This window comes from Eptatretus burgeri, chromosome 1 (genome assembly GCF_056783735.1).
Source record: "Eptatretus burgeri isolate ZD-2024b chromosome 1, Ebu_testis_v1, whole genome shotgun sequence".
NCBI classification, from domain to species: Eukaryota; Metazoa; Chordata; class Myxini; order Myxiniformes; family Myxinidae; genus Eptatretus; species Eptatretus burgeri.
The window spans coordinates 75,188,727-75,204,734 of NC_140961.1; the positions used below are offsets into that span (position 1 = coordinate 75,188,727).

At 41.9% G+C, this 16,008-nt stretch overlaps 1 protein-coding gene across 3 annotated transcripts in view; it reads right to left on the reverse strand.

The window, feature by feature from the left end:
• The window catches only part of LOC147034769 (uncharacterized), a 101,965-nt gene that overhangs the window by 24,599 nt on the left and 61,358 nt on the right, over positions 1 to 16,008 (reverse strand). For all 3 annotated transcript variants that reach the window (XR_015060139.1, XM_085888587.1, XM_085888580.1), the window contains exons 3-7: positions 15,830 to 16,005; positions 13,396 to 15,701; positions 7,357 to 7,436; positions 6,153 to 6,923; positions 4,527 to 4,687 (exon numbers count right to left, since the gene is read on the reverse strand). Coding sequence is in view for 2 of the 3 variants with exons in the window: in XM_085888587.1 (XP_085744713.1) it covers positions 4,527 to 4,687; positions 6,153 to 6,923; positions 7,357 to 7,436; positions 13,396 to 15,701; positions 15,830 to 16,005 (3,494 nt within the window). In the remaining variant the exon portion in view is untranslated. The remainder of the gene's footprint in view (positions 1 to 4,526; positions 4,688 to 6,152; positions 6,924 to 7,356; positions 7,437 to 13,395; positions 15,702 to 15,829; positions 16,006 to 16,008) is intronic.

Consider the following 16,008-nt stretch of genomic DNA (forward strand, 5'->3'; position numbering starts at 1 on the left):
GCTGCAGCCTTTTCGCTCTCTAAAGCCATCGAAAAAAATAATAAATCACAATCTGGTCAATCACTTGGAATATATTTTTCAATCCTAACAATCTCACTCTCACTATCCCTCTCCAAAAGAACCATCTGGTAAACCCTCCTATCTACTAAACAAGGAATTTTTATGTGCAGGAGGAGGCCATTCGGCCCATCATGCCTGCGCCACACCAATACCAAATTTAATAAATCCGTCAATACCCCTTCCCTTCGTGTGCAGTCTTTTGGCTGCTACACTTGTACTCATTTCACCGACCTTGGAAGGATGACAGGCTGAGTCAACCCCTGGTGTTAATTCAGCGGAAAACAGGCCTTGTACTCAGGACTCGAGGATCCCAAGCCACCACCCTAAACGCTAAACCAACACCAGGTTCAAATTTTTCTATGAAAGATTTTTGAAGGTTTTTTTTTTCTTAACAATTAACAATTTTTCTTCACAATCCTCTTGAGAAAGTTCAGTCATTCAAACTTCTGGGTCTCACTATCAGTCATAATCTTTCTTGGGGAAACCACATTTCAAAGTTGGCATCTAAAGCCAGCCACCGACTGGGCATCCTCCGTCGTACAAAGTCCTTCCGTGCCACACCTGATCTCCTATCCACCTACAAGGCTTTCATCCAGAGCTTTTCAAAAGGGGAGAGTACTGCTCTCCTCTTTGGGCTCGCAACCCATGCCTCATATCTTGATCAGCTTGATGCCATGGAAAGCAAGGCTTTTAAAATTATTGGAATCTCTAATGATGAAGTTGAGTCTATGGGCCTCTGCCTTCCCCATCGCAGACAGGTTGATGGTCCTCTCTGGCTTCTACCACCTTCTTTCTGATCTTGAACCCTTTGCTCTTTCCATGCTCTGACCCCCCCGCCCCCCCAAGGCTTCTGTGGGGTTCATATGGTTGACCATCAACCCTCTTCTGGTGAAGCGACCTAAATCCAGGATCACTACTTACCTCCACTCATTTTCCTCTTTTTTCCCCCAACTGTGGAACAAACTTTAACATACTCTTCAATCGATCTGCAGCAGGTCTTATAACTTTGGAATTATTTGACAAAAACCTGCTCTCATATGCACAGATTCATCCCATCTGGTCTTCAATTATCCTACACTTCTTTCTGCCCATGGTACACTATGGAACCAACTTCCACATCCTCTACAATGTCATTCTGCACTCTAGGCCTTCAAGAAAGCTCTCAATCATCCCCAATCTTTTGAGTACTGCTCTCCCCTCTGGGCTAGTGCGCCTGCCTCCCATCTTTCTCGGATTCATGTTGTGGAAACCAAGGCATTTTGGATCATTGGCATCTCCCGCAATGAGGCTGAGTTCTTGGGCCTCTCACTCTCTCACCACAGGTAAGTTGGTGGTCATTTTGTCTTCTACCGTCTCCTCTCCAGTCTTGCCCCCCCCTGTTCTCTCTGCGATTTGTCCCCACCACATTTCCGCAGGGCGCTCAAAGTCCACCAACAACCCCCTTCTGGTAAAACTACCAAAATCACTCTTTCATTCTTCTTTTTCCCCGCCTTTGGAATAAACTCCCTCACTCTATTCAATCCCATTCTTCCCTCCAGGCCTTCAAAACAGCTGTTCACCACCACCTCTTATCATTCCCCATCCAAATCCTGGATCTTTTCTACCCCCGTTAATCCACCCCAAGCCCACCTCCTTCAAATTCCCTGCTTTCCTTCCTGAAAGTCCCTGTAATGTTCATCTTGTATTCCCCATGTTCCCCATCCCCATCTCTCTCCCTTCCACAGATCTCCTAATGTCTCTGTTCCACACTGTTTTGTCCTTCCCACTCCCGCCCCTCTTGTCTCATGCCCCCCTTGCTGTGCATTGTGTGTTAGCTCTCATACAAGCCTCGACAAGGTATGCAAAAAAAAATAAATCCAAAACCAGGATCTTTTTTAAACCCTCTTTAACCCCAACCAGCACCAACCCCACCTCCTTCCAAATTTCTCTTGTGAATGTGTCCTTCTGCATCCATCTAGTCCACCCCCATGCATCCTTTCCTGCCCTCCATTCCTCCCTCCACCCATTGTTTGTCTGCCTCCCTCAATGTTGGCCTTCAACTGTGCTGTTGGTGTTTCCCTCCCTATCTCTGCTGTTCCTTGTGTCCTGTTGCATCCTGATCCGTTCAGTGTCCCAATACTAGCTCTTCCACAAGCCTTGATGATGCATACAAAAAATTATTATTATAAAAACACTGCAGCCTCAGCTGCATTTGAATTCACAACTTTTGGGATGACACTAATAGTGTTCTCACCAAAAAAAATCACCAACTCTACCCAGTTTTAATACCTGGAGACCAGTAATCTAAGATGAGATCATGGCAGAATTTCTTTGTAGATATTGGTGGGTCAGTCCAAGAGCATAACGGTCAAAATTTTTGAAAGATAACCCATCCTGATCCCAATGTGTATCGAACGCTTGTCTCAACAATAACCTTTGAGAGGATAATGTGTTTGATTACATATTAGGAGTCAGGTCGCAACTCTGTCCAAGTTAATTATTTCGAGATTGCAATGCATGAAGAATGCAAAGAAGAGGTTAAATGAGGAGGAATAAGGTCAGAAAGAGAACGAGGAAGAAAAAAAAAAGTTCAACAACATGACTATTTACACCATGTGAAGCGAAAAGTGGGGTAAAGCAATTGGTTCACTTCTGGCTGTCTGTCCTGTCTTCAGACATCAGTTTAACACTGAGGAACTACTAAACTCCAATTGAATGTTATATTATTGAACACAAATTGGAAAATGAACCAGTAGTTTAGCGGTACTTTGGCTCTGAATTCGTCCCGATCGTGCATGAACAGAGAGGAGTGGGATAATTGTTTCATTCTAGCTGCCTGTGTGGTAGTCAAACAAAATTGAAAATCATTCCAAACAGTAAACTTACTGTTTTGAGGACATCATGAAGGATAAACAACAGGCACGGAGAACTCAAATGTAACGTGGTCAATAAGGTGGTGTATCAGACACTGCATCAACAGCGTAAACTCGGAATTTTTTTTCTACGACTTTTAAAGTCTCTTTTTTTATTTTAATTGAATTATATACTTGATCAATGTGGAACACAAGTCGCCTTTTTGCCACTTTCAAAACACTTCCATTTAGCAGTGCTTGGAAAAAAATATTATAGCATTTTACGTCATCACGACCAATCAAATTTGCCACTCGTCGACCCCGCCCATGTCTTTTTTTGTATGTCATTGCATTATTTCCTCGGTATATCATTGTTATTATTATTATTATATTTATCTCATGACGGTGTGGGGTAAGGTGTTCTATGAACTCTATAGTTTTGCTTAAATTATCTTCCAGAGTGAGACACTTGCATATCATTTGTGAAAACATTTTACAAATTCAAGTTGTTTATTTGGAGAACTATACTTGAGCTGAAAAGTCCAAAAATATGATTCTCCTTATTAGGGATAGTCAGAATGGATTTATGAAAAGTACATAATGTACAACTTATTGGAGGTTGATTCAAAATAAAAAATAAAAAAAAAGACTACAAGCTAGCTGGGCAGAAAATTGCTGGGTAGTTTGGTGTACTTGGATTTTCAGAATTTCGTTTTGAGAAGATAACAGATATGGAGGTTCATGGTTAGGATATAAAAGCTAATACCAAGGGGGCAGGTTAGCTGTTTGATAAGAAAATTAGAGACCGGTACTGATAGTAAATGGGAATATGTGAAGGTGGAAGTGGGTAAGTAATGGGGCATGGCAATGGTGATTTCAAGGCTTGTTGTTACTTGTATTTTACATAAATAATGCCAATTAGATGATGGCATACCACTTAAGGTATTCACCTTTGAAGATGAAACAAAACGAGGGCATTAATATTGAAGCATGATTGGGGGTCAAAACAGTTCAAGGAATGGAAAAAGTTAAACCACCCTCGAGAGGGGAGGGGTGCAAAAATTTGACCATAAAGAGGATGGACACTCATCCCCAGTTGTGAAACCTATTCAGCAACCCAGACAGTCAAGTGATCAATATGACCATTTCATCTGTTACCCAGAAATAAGTAGATTTGTGCACTGCAGTTTTGTGATGTTTGGTTTCGCGAATGTTTGGTTTTAATGCCGTTTTGGTGATGGACGTGTTTGTTTGTAAAGGTTTTACAGAGGATTATTTCACGTAGTGAATTACCAAAGATGTTACAATGAAAGTGCATGCATAAAGCAAACTGTCAAACTTCTCACTTACAGGTAGGTTGTTGTTATCGTTGGACTCTTAAGGCCCTTCTGATCCAATGATTGATGTAAGGCCCGACACGATGGTTTAAAAATTTTAAAAATAAAAAATTTTTAAAATACATTTTGAAAAAACTGAAAGGTTCTTTAAACAGCCAAGAAGAAAACAGCCACTTAATTCTTAACATATCATTATTACTTATCCTTTTAAAATGGCATTAAAACTTAGACATTCTGTAACAGTAAATTTGTTGGCTTAATTTGGATATCAAAATTGATCTTGATTTGTTCACCTTACCTTGCCCACTTTGCATTGACGATTCAGAAATGAGTGCTGTGTCATGTCTTGTGTTCAAAGGTGACGATTGATTGCGATCAAGAATTTCCCCTCCTACATTCTTTGGTAAAGCTTCTGCTTTGTTCCCCTTAATCTCCATTTCTTTTCCAAAGTTGTCTTCCCTGCAAGTTGAAGCAAACAACTATGAATATTAACAACACAATGCTTTGTGTGAGATAAAGTGATGAATTCTCAAACTCTGTTTCTGCACACTATCAGGAGTCAAAAAATATGAGATGCAAACACAGAAACACACACACACACACTTTTAATCTAGGCTGATTCATTTTTTGAGCAGGCAGAGATTCAATGTGTTGGTGAACAGTTCTTAAAAAGAATGACCGTGCTGTGGTCACAACCTGTGACAAAATCTGGTAACGGGCTGATTGGGAAACACGCATTTAAAGCACTCTTCAAAGATGAACAGCACGATTGGGAAACATTTAATGCACTATTAAAAGACTAACTCGACACCTCTCATCTATGTCACCCTCCACCACGGTTATATCAGAACGAGCATATTTGTCACACGGTCACGGACTGTTTATCCCCAATATGGGGTCGTCCAAAAATTACGTAACGCTATTATTTTTTAATGGAGGTGCATCCCGTGCGTGCTGGCCGGCTTGATTAAACCTTACCAATAATTTTTATTCGAGATCAATTGGATTTTTCGGGGTCTCTCATTTGTGAGTAACACTCGACCCAAACAAAGCCAATGGAAATCTGATGCAACAAACCCGGGCGGTGTATAATCAGCAGAGGCCTACAGGCTAAGATGGCAGCCATATCATTTTGTCTGGGTGCCATGGTGGGTGGAGTCAAGGGACAAACATGGTTGGGGTCCGGCAGTGCGAGACAGACAGCTTTCCAGCATCTACAATGTCGATGAATGACATGGGTGATTGAACATTTTTTTCCCCCGACATAGTTTGTGATAATTTTTCATAACATCAAAACAATTCAAGCAAAATAGTTTCCACTTCTCTGCCTACTTGCAAGTAGCCCTTTACTTCCATCTACTCTCAACTCCTGTTCATCCATCCCATTGCTAGTTGCGTCGACATATGTGTTGCCTCACTGCCCTATCAGCGTGTTGCCTTGTAACTTTAGTCACCTCACCTTTCCATGAGCCTGGATTTTGTATCAGAAAAAATAATAATAAAAATAAAAATAAAAAGAAGCAATAGCAGCATTTTGGCAGAAATTCACTGCCATTTTGAGGTCACCGAGAATAAGGCAGACGTCAACTTGGACAAACTTAAACCTCCTCTGAAAAAAAACAAAAGATTTCCAACTAATAGCATAACTCTCATGTGAAACACTTTTTCCGTAAATGGGGTATTAGGCAACACATTTGAGAGTGATCTTTCATGTGAATTGCATTATATGGAAGAATATACAACTTTATCAAAATCCATCACAAGTGTTGTTTGTTTTCAATGTTCAAAATTTTTGATCCACCCATTTTTCAAAGGAAATTTTCCGAAGTGAAAGTAAGATTCACCGATTTTAGAAATAAATTAATTTAACCGATTTTACCATTTGTGTTTATGTATGGAGGTGTTGTGTCAACACTAATATTACCTGGCAGGTAGACAATCTGGAAGAGCAATAGAAGATGCCGGTTCATCCATAAAAACATCATCATCCTCTCGCGACGAACAGGAATGCAGGCTCAATACCTTTGAACTCCTTGGAGGTTGGGTAGGGCCAACAGAAACACTTAAATTGTTTTGCGAGTCAGTCTGAGTCCTGGATGTGGTTGTGTAAGGCACAGCCTGAAGGTTTCTTTGAGGTATTTCTAAACTTGCTGTTGCTGCTAAAAACACAGGCTGTTGTGTATTTTTCAGAGACTGGAGTTGAGGGCTTGAAATTGCTGCATGCTTTTCGGTTACACTGTCATTTTGTGTTGGACTTTTGGAGGTTGAGCACAGTGTTGGGTTAGTCGTACATGGAGTATTTGAGTGTTCACACTTCAGCGTCTTATTATGATGGTATTGAGGAAATAGTGTGTCTTCTGCAGCAACACTTCCTTCTGTAGTTATTGTCTGGCTTTTAATGGAACCTGAAAGTGCAAAAGAGTTTTGTCTCACTGGACCACTCGTGGCTTCAATGAGGCTTTCTGCAGACCTGCAGCCCCACAGTCGATCAGACGCCGGTCGAGCGTTATCCAGGCGAACACGTTCGAAGATGAGAGGCGTATCCCCCTTGTGAATGGTAAGGTTTTGATGTCCTCGTTTATCCGGACAGAGTTTATCTGCAATGTCTCTCTGTTTGTATAACTGATTTAATTGGTGATATCGCAAATCGGATTGCATACGAGGGTCATTTTGATTGCAGCTTGCACTTCTTTCTCTAAAGAGTGCATGAAAAGAAAATGTGTTCAGACTAACAATGGAAAGAAAATATCTAAATCATTAAATGCATTATCCTGTTCAATGTTAGGAACCATCAATTTATTACGTGCAAAGATAGCAGAAGCTTTTGACAGTCCCACCCTCCCCAATCCTTGACTATGTTGTCTGTCTTGTCTCCCACAAGTGCAAGTTCAGCATTAAAACTACATCGTAATACTTTATAAGGAGAATTAAAAAAAAAAGCCACAAACATTTGAATGCTCCCACAATAAGAACAAATGCAGCTACTGAATGTTGAGCATTATGCAATTAGTGTATGACAGATTCATGGCAATGATCCAATGATTTTAATGACACATGATGAGAAACAATTAAAATGCAATGAAAAAAAACTAGATTTGACTCATAAGATAAATGAATAAAGTTCTTACCTGAGACTCTTATCGTACTGGTGAGAAGACACACATGGTACTGACTTCTTGCTTACTGTTGCAATGTCACAAGGAGGTTCCTGCAGAGCCACAACAAACATGTTTAAAAAATAAAATAAAAAAACCCTCCATTATTAAAAAACAACTATTCTTAAAGTTCCTGACTGTGTGTGGCAGCAACCACACCATTAGCAGTAGTTTATTTTTACATCATGCAAGGAAGTTGGGTTTGGAATGCTGGCCATTGTGGTGTCAGTTGACAGGCGTTGCAGATTTTCTCTTTACCTTGTTCTTTTACACAGTTACACGGTTAATGAAGTACGGGGAAAGGCCATTTAGCCCATCTCACCTGTGTTAATTCACCTCGCAGCAATTTTGATACTAAGTAGTGCTCTCTAACTTGTGTGGCATATAGTGATGAGAGTGAGGGAGGGGCAGGAGAGAAAAAGCCAGGTAGAAGGAAGGCGATTGTTTATATCTTTGTAATCATTTAATTAAGATTCTTTTTTGGTGGTGATGGTGGCGGAGGGAGGGGGTGGGGTGGGGCGTTGAGTTAACACAGACAACAGAATAAAAATGAACAAAAGCCACATCTATATAGATCACAATATGTTAATGTCCATCAGCACATCATGCAAAGAAAAACAAACATCACATCGATCCAATCACAGCCTGTATTTATTCATGTACCCTCTACCCTCATTGCTTCAAGGTACCTATCCAATTCTATTTCAAATCTATCTGCTCCACTTTTGTCTTCTCTATGTTTCAACCTCAAGCTTTGCCCCAGAATCCTGTTCCTGTGCATCCTGGTAAAACAAAGAAAAACATTCTTGCATACATTTAATCGATACCCTTCATTTCATGGAACATTTCGAAGAGATTCCCTCTTAATTGCCTCCATTTTCACGTCAAAAGTCTGGTCTCCCTCAACTACTCATAGCTTAGCCTATCTACCCCTGGAATCACTCGGACAACACCTTTGATGATGGTGATGTCCTTCCTCAAATGTGGCAACCAACACTACAGAATAATCAAGATGAGGCCTCACTAAATTCCTGCAGAAGATTTACATAACCTCTTTAAACTTATAAACAAACTCCCTGTAAATATAACCAAAAAATTATATTTACTTTTCCAAATGGCACCTGAAATTGCAGTTAAAGCTTTGAGCCTCAACTCCCTCCCCCCTACCTCACAACAACCACTAAATCATTCTAATGCACTGCACACTCCAAAACTACCTCTTGTCCATTGCAGTCCCGATTTCTAATTATTTAAACCAACATCAAACACTTTTTATTCACCAATTCTGAACAGCTGTCAGGTCAACCCAGTGGCCTGGTACAAATCACGGCGAACAGCGTCAAAACGGCCATAACGGCCGACTAATTCAGTCGCCCCGGGCCAGACCACGGGTTTACCCACCCCGATACCGTACCGAGTGGGACAACCAAGCCAGTAACTGCGTTATGCTGATCGGTACCATGCGTCCGATTCCAATTAACAGCCGAGCAGAGCTGGTGAGTGCACAACGCGGTCTTGTGGTGGGTGTTAATCACCCACACCCATACCCATACCAGATTAGTCCATTTGCAGACATGGCAATTCCAATAGCGATCACGACCACTCAGATTCACCTCGAGACCAAGTGGATTTAATAACAAATTCTGGTACAAAGGAGCAATACATTGCTCCGCGCTTTTTGGTTAAACTGTCAATTTTTGTTGGACTTTTGGAGGTTGAGCACAGTGTTGGGTTAGTTGTACATGAAGTATTTGAGTGATCACACTTCAGCGTCTTGTTATGAAGATCTTGGTTACAAAGGGGGTGGAAATACAAAGGAGCAATACCAATAAATGGAAATAAACACCATAACCCACAACCGAATACACACACCAGTAAAACCAACGACAAACGAGAGATTCCTTAAGTATCTATGCCTGAACGGGCCCAGTTGTACCATGTGAGATAGATCAGAATCAGACAAGACAAGACAAGAAAATACCCCAGCTGTGCCAGGTGGAACACAGCTTGACTTCGGTGAGCAGCAAACAAAGTCACGTCCTTGCTTCAGGAAAGCGATCTCTGTGCTTCAGCACAGTATGAGAGGAGTGGGGGGGGGGGGGGGGGTAGGCATAGCTGGCTGGGTCAGGCGTGGCACAGTGGGACAGCTCATGCAGACTCCAAGCGGCTTCTCCAGGGATTGGTTCCGGGCATCTGCACTGTCCCCCTCTCTACGTGTGCTTCTATAATATTTGCCCCCACCTGCCACCATGACACACTTTGCCCTTCTCCACTTAGCTGCTATTGGCCTGTGGCCTAGTCAGTGGGTGGGGAAACTCCTGTCTCCACCTCACCTTCAGGGTTTCATGTGGTTGGTGTGGCCATTGGCCGAACAGAATGCTAAAAATAACATCAAAGACAGATTACAAAGGAAAGAACGTTGAAAAAAACAAAACAAAAAAAAACATTTCAAGGTATGGTGGTTTTAGACACATACATGCGGGAAGGTGGACAACCTTCTCGTACATAAAGTGATGCATATCCAATAGCACAATTAAATTACCTCAAACTTACTGTTGCATTTACGATGGGAAATAACTAAATTCTCCTGTGCAATGTCAGCCACTAGAAGCCATTCCCACAACAACATTTCCTGAATCTTATCACCCCTTGAATTTTTCATTTATTCGTATGCAGCCTGTGGCTGCTTGGCTGCATCATATATTTTCTGGGGGCACGGCTGTGCCACGGTGCAATGCCCAGTTACCAGCATGCTGGTGGTCCTTTTGCCAACCTCAGAAGGATGGCAGGCTGAGTCAACCCACCTGATGTCAATTCAACGGTGTGACAGGGGGTTGAACTCAAGACCCTAAGATCTTAGGCCAGCCACCCGAACTGTTAAGCCAACACCAGGCTTACCCCTTGACTTGATGTGACACGACTCGACTTGACTTGACCAGCCTATTTATACCACTGAAGACCTCCCTTGACGTGGTCAATTTTGTTATATTAAATGCAATTTGAGGCCATTTTACTCCAGTAAATGTTTCAATTTTGCCTCTCTATCTGATTTTTGGTCTATCCTTTTCTGCTTCTTCCATGACCTTCTCTGGTTATGCTTGTTACATGCACAGCCCAAATGCACTTCAATTTTTGGAATGTGACAAGAATGTCAAGGATTTTGTGTACCGTCTGATACATTTGTTTCTCTTCTTGTCCCTTTTGGTGATGCCAAGACAGAATCTTTCTTCGAATATTTGCATGGTGATCAATTTTCCCTCCATCCTTCCTGTTAAAGACAATGTTTTACTGCTATACACATCAGTGCTAAGAGAATACACAGATTATAAACTTCTCTTTTCAAATTGCATCCTATAACATGATATTTTTTTTCTAAATGGTGCCCATCCTGCTCGAGTCGGTCTCTTCACTTATTGAAAGTGATTTGTACCCATTGTTGTCCAAAGTAATATGTTATTGCTGGTTTCTTCAATTTTGCAATGATCAATTTGAACCTTTTCCTTTTTTGCGTAGTGGGTGAACATCAATTTATTTCTCCTAAACGTCATAGCTGGATCAAATTTCTGGAATGCTTTGCTAAGTACTACTGCATACAAACATGGTTACAAGGACTGCAGTGGTTAATAGAGAAGGTCCACCATATACTCAGGCTAACTTGGCATGGACACTAAATTCTGCATTTAAGCAGCACTCGCATTTTGGTGAGATCATGTCTGCCTGTTTGACACCCCTTTCGTTCTTCATCCTGCCACGACTTTGGTGCACTTCCATGGTCACCATTCCATCTTGTTCAATTTAGATTGATTACCAGTTTGCACCTCATCATGTTCAATGCCTGGATTGAAACCTTGTTTTGGATGATCAAATTTATTGCAAGATTCTTGTGAATGACCAAAAATGAAATCCATCTCATCTTTAGTTGCTCGATATGGACTAATCAATTTCCATTTTCTTGATTTCTTCTTTTTGATGAAGAAGTTATTTTTCATTGCAAGTTCCACGAATCTGCTTCCTCTTTCATTTATTTTGCCATTTATTAAATTCCCAATAGCTTCTTGTTTTTATCCCCCACTTATGCATTGAAATCACCCCTGATGATTATATTTCATTTGGTTAATCCACCCATCCAATTGGACCACACTCTGTGCAGTCTCCTTGGCTATTGGGTACAATCCTGGACAGGTCGCCACTCCGCCATAGGATACCAGCATGCTGACACTCATTTTGCCGACCTCGGAAGGATGACAGGCCTGGTATTAATTGCCTGGTACCCCCACCTGGTATTAATTCAACAGACAAGTGGGATTAGAACTCAGGATCCCAGGATACCAAGCCCACCACCCTAACCATTAAGCCAACACTAGGCATACCTTGGGTTAATACTCGGACTGTATTTAGAAATTAATCCATTTGCTCAACATTTTCTTCCACTTTTTTATACCATCATGACTCGTCATTGGGGCATAGACTTGAATGATTTTTTGATGGTAGTTTTTGGTCAATTTAAGAATCTGTTGTGCAGTTTGATTCGACGAACTCTATTAATTTACATTTCTGACCAACTCAGGAATCCAACTCCACTCATTTCTGACCAACTCCTCAGAAATCTAACTCCACTTTCACTTTTTTGGGGGGGTTCCTATTCTTTCCCCTTGTGTTGAAAATGCAACCTTTTTAAACCACAATCAATTTCCTTATTTCAATCTTTCTTGCTTTGCTCAGCCCAATTATATCCCATTTAAATGTTGCTGAGTTCATCTTCGAGGGTTTTCAGAATTACTATCTATGCGTGTCTCATTTATTTGGAGGGTGGATAATACCACCATATGTGCATATCAAATATATGGTCATTTAAGTATGACAATAATTACAATGAGTCTTGGCAGGCTGGAAGGAAACAGCCAACAAACCAGGCTGATATTATGCCACCTTAACCCCATGGTCTAGTCAAATGCCCCTGCTTTCTACATGGCCCACATTAATCCTTCTGTACCTCTCCTTGCCTCAGTCTTAAAGCTGCCCATGTATGCTCCTGTAAACTCCATAAAATACTCATCCTCACTGAAAATGTTTGACTCTACTGTTCCCTCTACCCTCATCTCCTCTAACTCCCCCTCTTGCCCACTTCACTCTTCTATTACCTCGTTCTCACTGCTCCTGATCCAACATTGCTAATTCCCACCATTAGGCATGATCCCTTCCACTCTACTGTTACAACACTGAGCCACTTTCCTCTTAAAAATACCTCCCTCTTCACCTTCAGAGGTTATCTGAAAACATGTCTTCCACGAGGTGAAATTTTGATTTTGTGCACCAACATTCATCCCCCGCATACATAATAACCTGAATTTATTATACATTTCTGCTGCCCGATCCACGTCTCTACTCAGTAGACCCAGTTATTACCATGTACACCTTACATCATTAGGCGTGATAGGAAATAACAGATATCTGATGATAATGAAGACTTGTTTCTTTATTGTGACAGAAAGTAAATGGATATTAATAGGTATTAACAGAGGAAGTTAAGACAGCAAAAGAGGAGGAAAGGGGAGGATGAGGAGGTGCGGCAGGAGTAGGAGCAGGGGAAGGATAAGCTGAAAGCTAAGATACGTAAACTGCTGAAATGAGGAATGTTAGTCAATACACTCAGTACAAGCAGATAAAGACAAGGACAAAAGGATACCCAATAAAAGAAAATTATGACCAAAACAGCAAAAATTATCCATTTTCATAGAAACAAACCCTTATCCCATGGGCCATCCAAAAGGGGGAGGCTGAATTACAAATAGAGTTGATATTTTTTCTTGATTTCACCGATTTACATCACTCACACACACACACACACACACACACACACACACACACACACACACACACACACACACACACACACACACACACACACACACACACACACACACACACACACACACACACACACACACACACACGTAGCTTGGCTATGCAGTCTGATAATCACAAGAATAAATAAAAAAAATTAAGCCTTACCACAATAGTGCAGTGAGGAGAAGGAGAAGAGGAGGAGCGTGTATGTAGATATTCACATGTAGGTGAAGACCTTTCCAGTAGGTCTTCAAGAGAAGATGCTTTTTCAGACTCCCTTGACAGGCCACATCTATTTCTGTTGTTTGCTGATTGCAAGGCACTTCCAGTTTGTGCGTCTGACATATTGTTCTTTGCCTTCAGTCCTTGTCCACTTTCTGCCACAAGCCATTGCTGCCTCTTCCCAACCAAGGAATCAAGGGGTAAGGAGCTAAGATTTATTTCAGACACGTATGCACGATGAGATTTCTCTGGAAAGGAAACGAAAGAGTGAGCTCCCTCTGGAGAGCTCATATTGCATGAAATCATACATGCTCGTGTATTCCCTCTCTGCTCACCTTCCATCTCCCATTGTCTGTTTATTAGCTGCTGCCCATGATTACTTGCAGGAGATAAATTTTCATCGACTTCCTCACTATGAAATCGGCCGGTCTTCCTCTGGAGAAATCTCTGCAAGGCACTTTGTTGGACGACTTTCAGCTGAGGGCGGCTCTGTGCAGGAATTGGCCTCATTATACCCGTGCCCATTCTGCCGACTTCATGCATTTTTGCAGGTTCAGAATATGAGCACTGTCTTGCAGCAGCATGCAGACGTTGTAGCGTCTGACCTCGTGGGGACCTAAAGTGGGAATTATATCCTTGGATTGTGCTTTCCATATTTGATGGCACCCTGGTGTCTGGATGGACAGATTTCCTTTCTTTGGGTTCATGTTGCTTTGATGTAGACCCCTGTCTATTCCACCACAACTTTTGTCTTTCCTGCTGGTTTGAATCTGTGTTAAAGGTTTGACCCTTTCTGACCAGCCCAATCTTGAGATCATTGCGTCTGAATGAGGTTTCCCGCAGAACTCTGCCTTGGGCCTGCTTCAAACTCTCTCTGTACTTCTGGGTATCCTGCCTGTCTGTGCTCTCCACTTCATCTTCATGCTCTCCATCTTCCTCCAGCAGAATATCAGCACTATGACTTCGGCCTGTTGGGTGATGGGATACATGTACAGTCAAATCATTTTGCATGTACACCCTTCCAGTTTGTCCTCGGGTTAAATGGTGAAGAATTGGTGTCTCCGCAGCTGAAATTACATTATCTGTTGAAAATGATCTCTGTTCACCTAGCTGTTGCTTATTGCTCATGCAGGTTGATGAAGGAACAATCCACTTGCTCCCTTCGTCAAGATGACTGTTGTTCTGCTCTGAAAATGAGACATCTGAACTACTTCTTCTTCTTTGTGCCTTTGTGTAAATCTCTAAAAGCTTTGCACTAACCGTCTCAGGGAGACACGTTTGCAGGCTCAAGGACCTGCCTGCATCCTCGTAAGGAATGTCCTCATTCTGCCTTTGGTGGGACATTTTGACAGGTGTCTCCTGCATATGATTAACATAACTTTCCTTGGATGCCAGGTTTGCCGAATGACCCGATGGGATGTGTAATGCACGTGTGTGTGGTTCAGCATTACCAAAACAAACATTAGCAGCATTACAAATTAGTTTGCCTTGTGTGTCAGATGTTTCTTCCTCAGTTAAAAACACTGCATTAGAAAGTTGTCCAACTGGTATTTCTGAATTTGGTAGATTTAGATCAAGCAATGGAACATCATGACTCTGCACATAATTTTGAGGAGCATTTTCCTTGGAAGCCTGGTTGGTGTCCAAACAAGCATCACCTTGTAGGTGTCCATGCCCTCTGTAGAATCCAATTGATTCTGTACTTTGAGCAGCACTTCGACAAACGACAGTAGACCACAGAGCTGGACTGCATGTCTCAGAGGTCCGAGAATTGTAAAGGTCTTTATCCGCACTTCCATCTTTGGTTGGACTGTATACAGAAAGGCTGGCAGAATGTGAAAATGCATCTTTGTGTCCAACTGGTTTAAGTTCTACATTACCAGCTGGGCTGCTCTTTATGGTCATGGTTGGCTGAGGAACTATATTTTGAACTTCTTTAGCCTGAAGTGCTACTGCATCCATTTTCAATCCTGCTTGGGCTTCAGCAAATTGTGGTTCATTAGGCCGTACTGGGCCCGATGTCACCTTGTGCACGGGCCCCACAGACCACACAGCCAAAACTGCACCGCGACCTGTTGACATTCCAAGAGAAGGCTGCATCTCATGGTGTCTTGCTGCTCCTAAACTATCTCGGCGTGCAGGAGGATGAGGAGGTGGAATGGAAGAGGCTTTTGTTTCACAAGAAATGCCCCCAGGTTCTGCATTTGCCATATTTAATCCTCTTGCGGAAGAAGGTGATGATAGGTTTTCTGTTGACAAAGACAAATGTTGACATTTGAGAGATGCTTACATGCTGTGAGTTGAAGTACATAAGTTGGTGATGTGAATGATAGTCGATCTCAAAAAGTGGCTGAGAGAGAGTTTCAGGCAGAATCACCTTGCTGAGGTTTTGCTAGGTATCCCAAGCTGTCCAATGACTTGGCTGCATAAAGTCGTGGTGCCAGGGGATTAATGGAATGCTGCTGTAAATGCGCAGGAGACTCCCAGTGTTTGTTGGTTAAGGGAAACCCTGTTTCAGCTTTGTGTGGAACACAATTGTCTATCCTCAAAGACCTG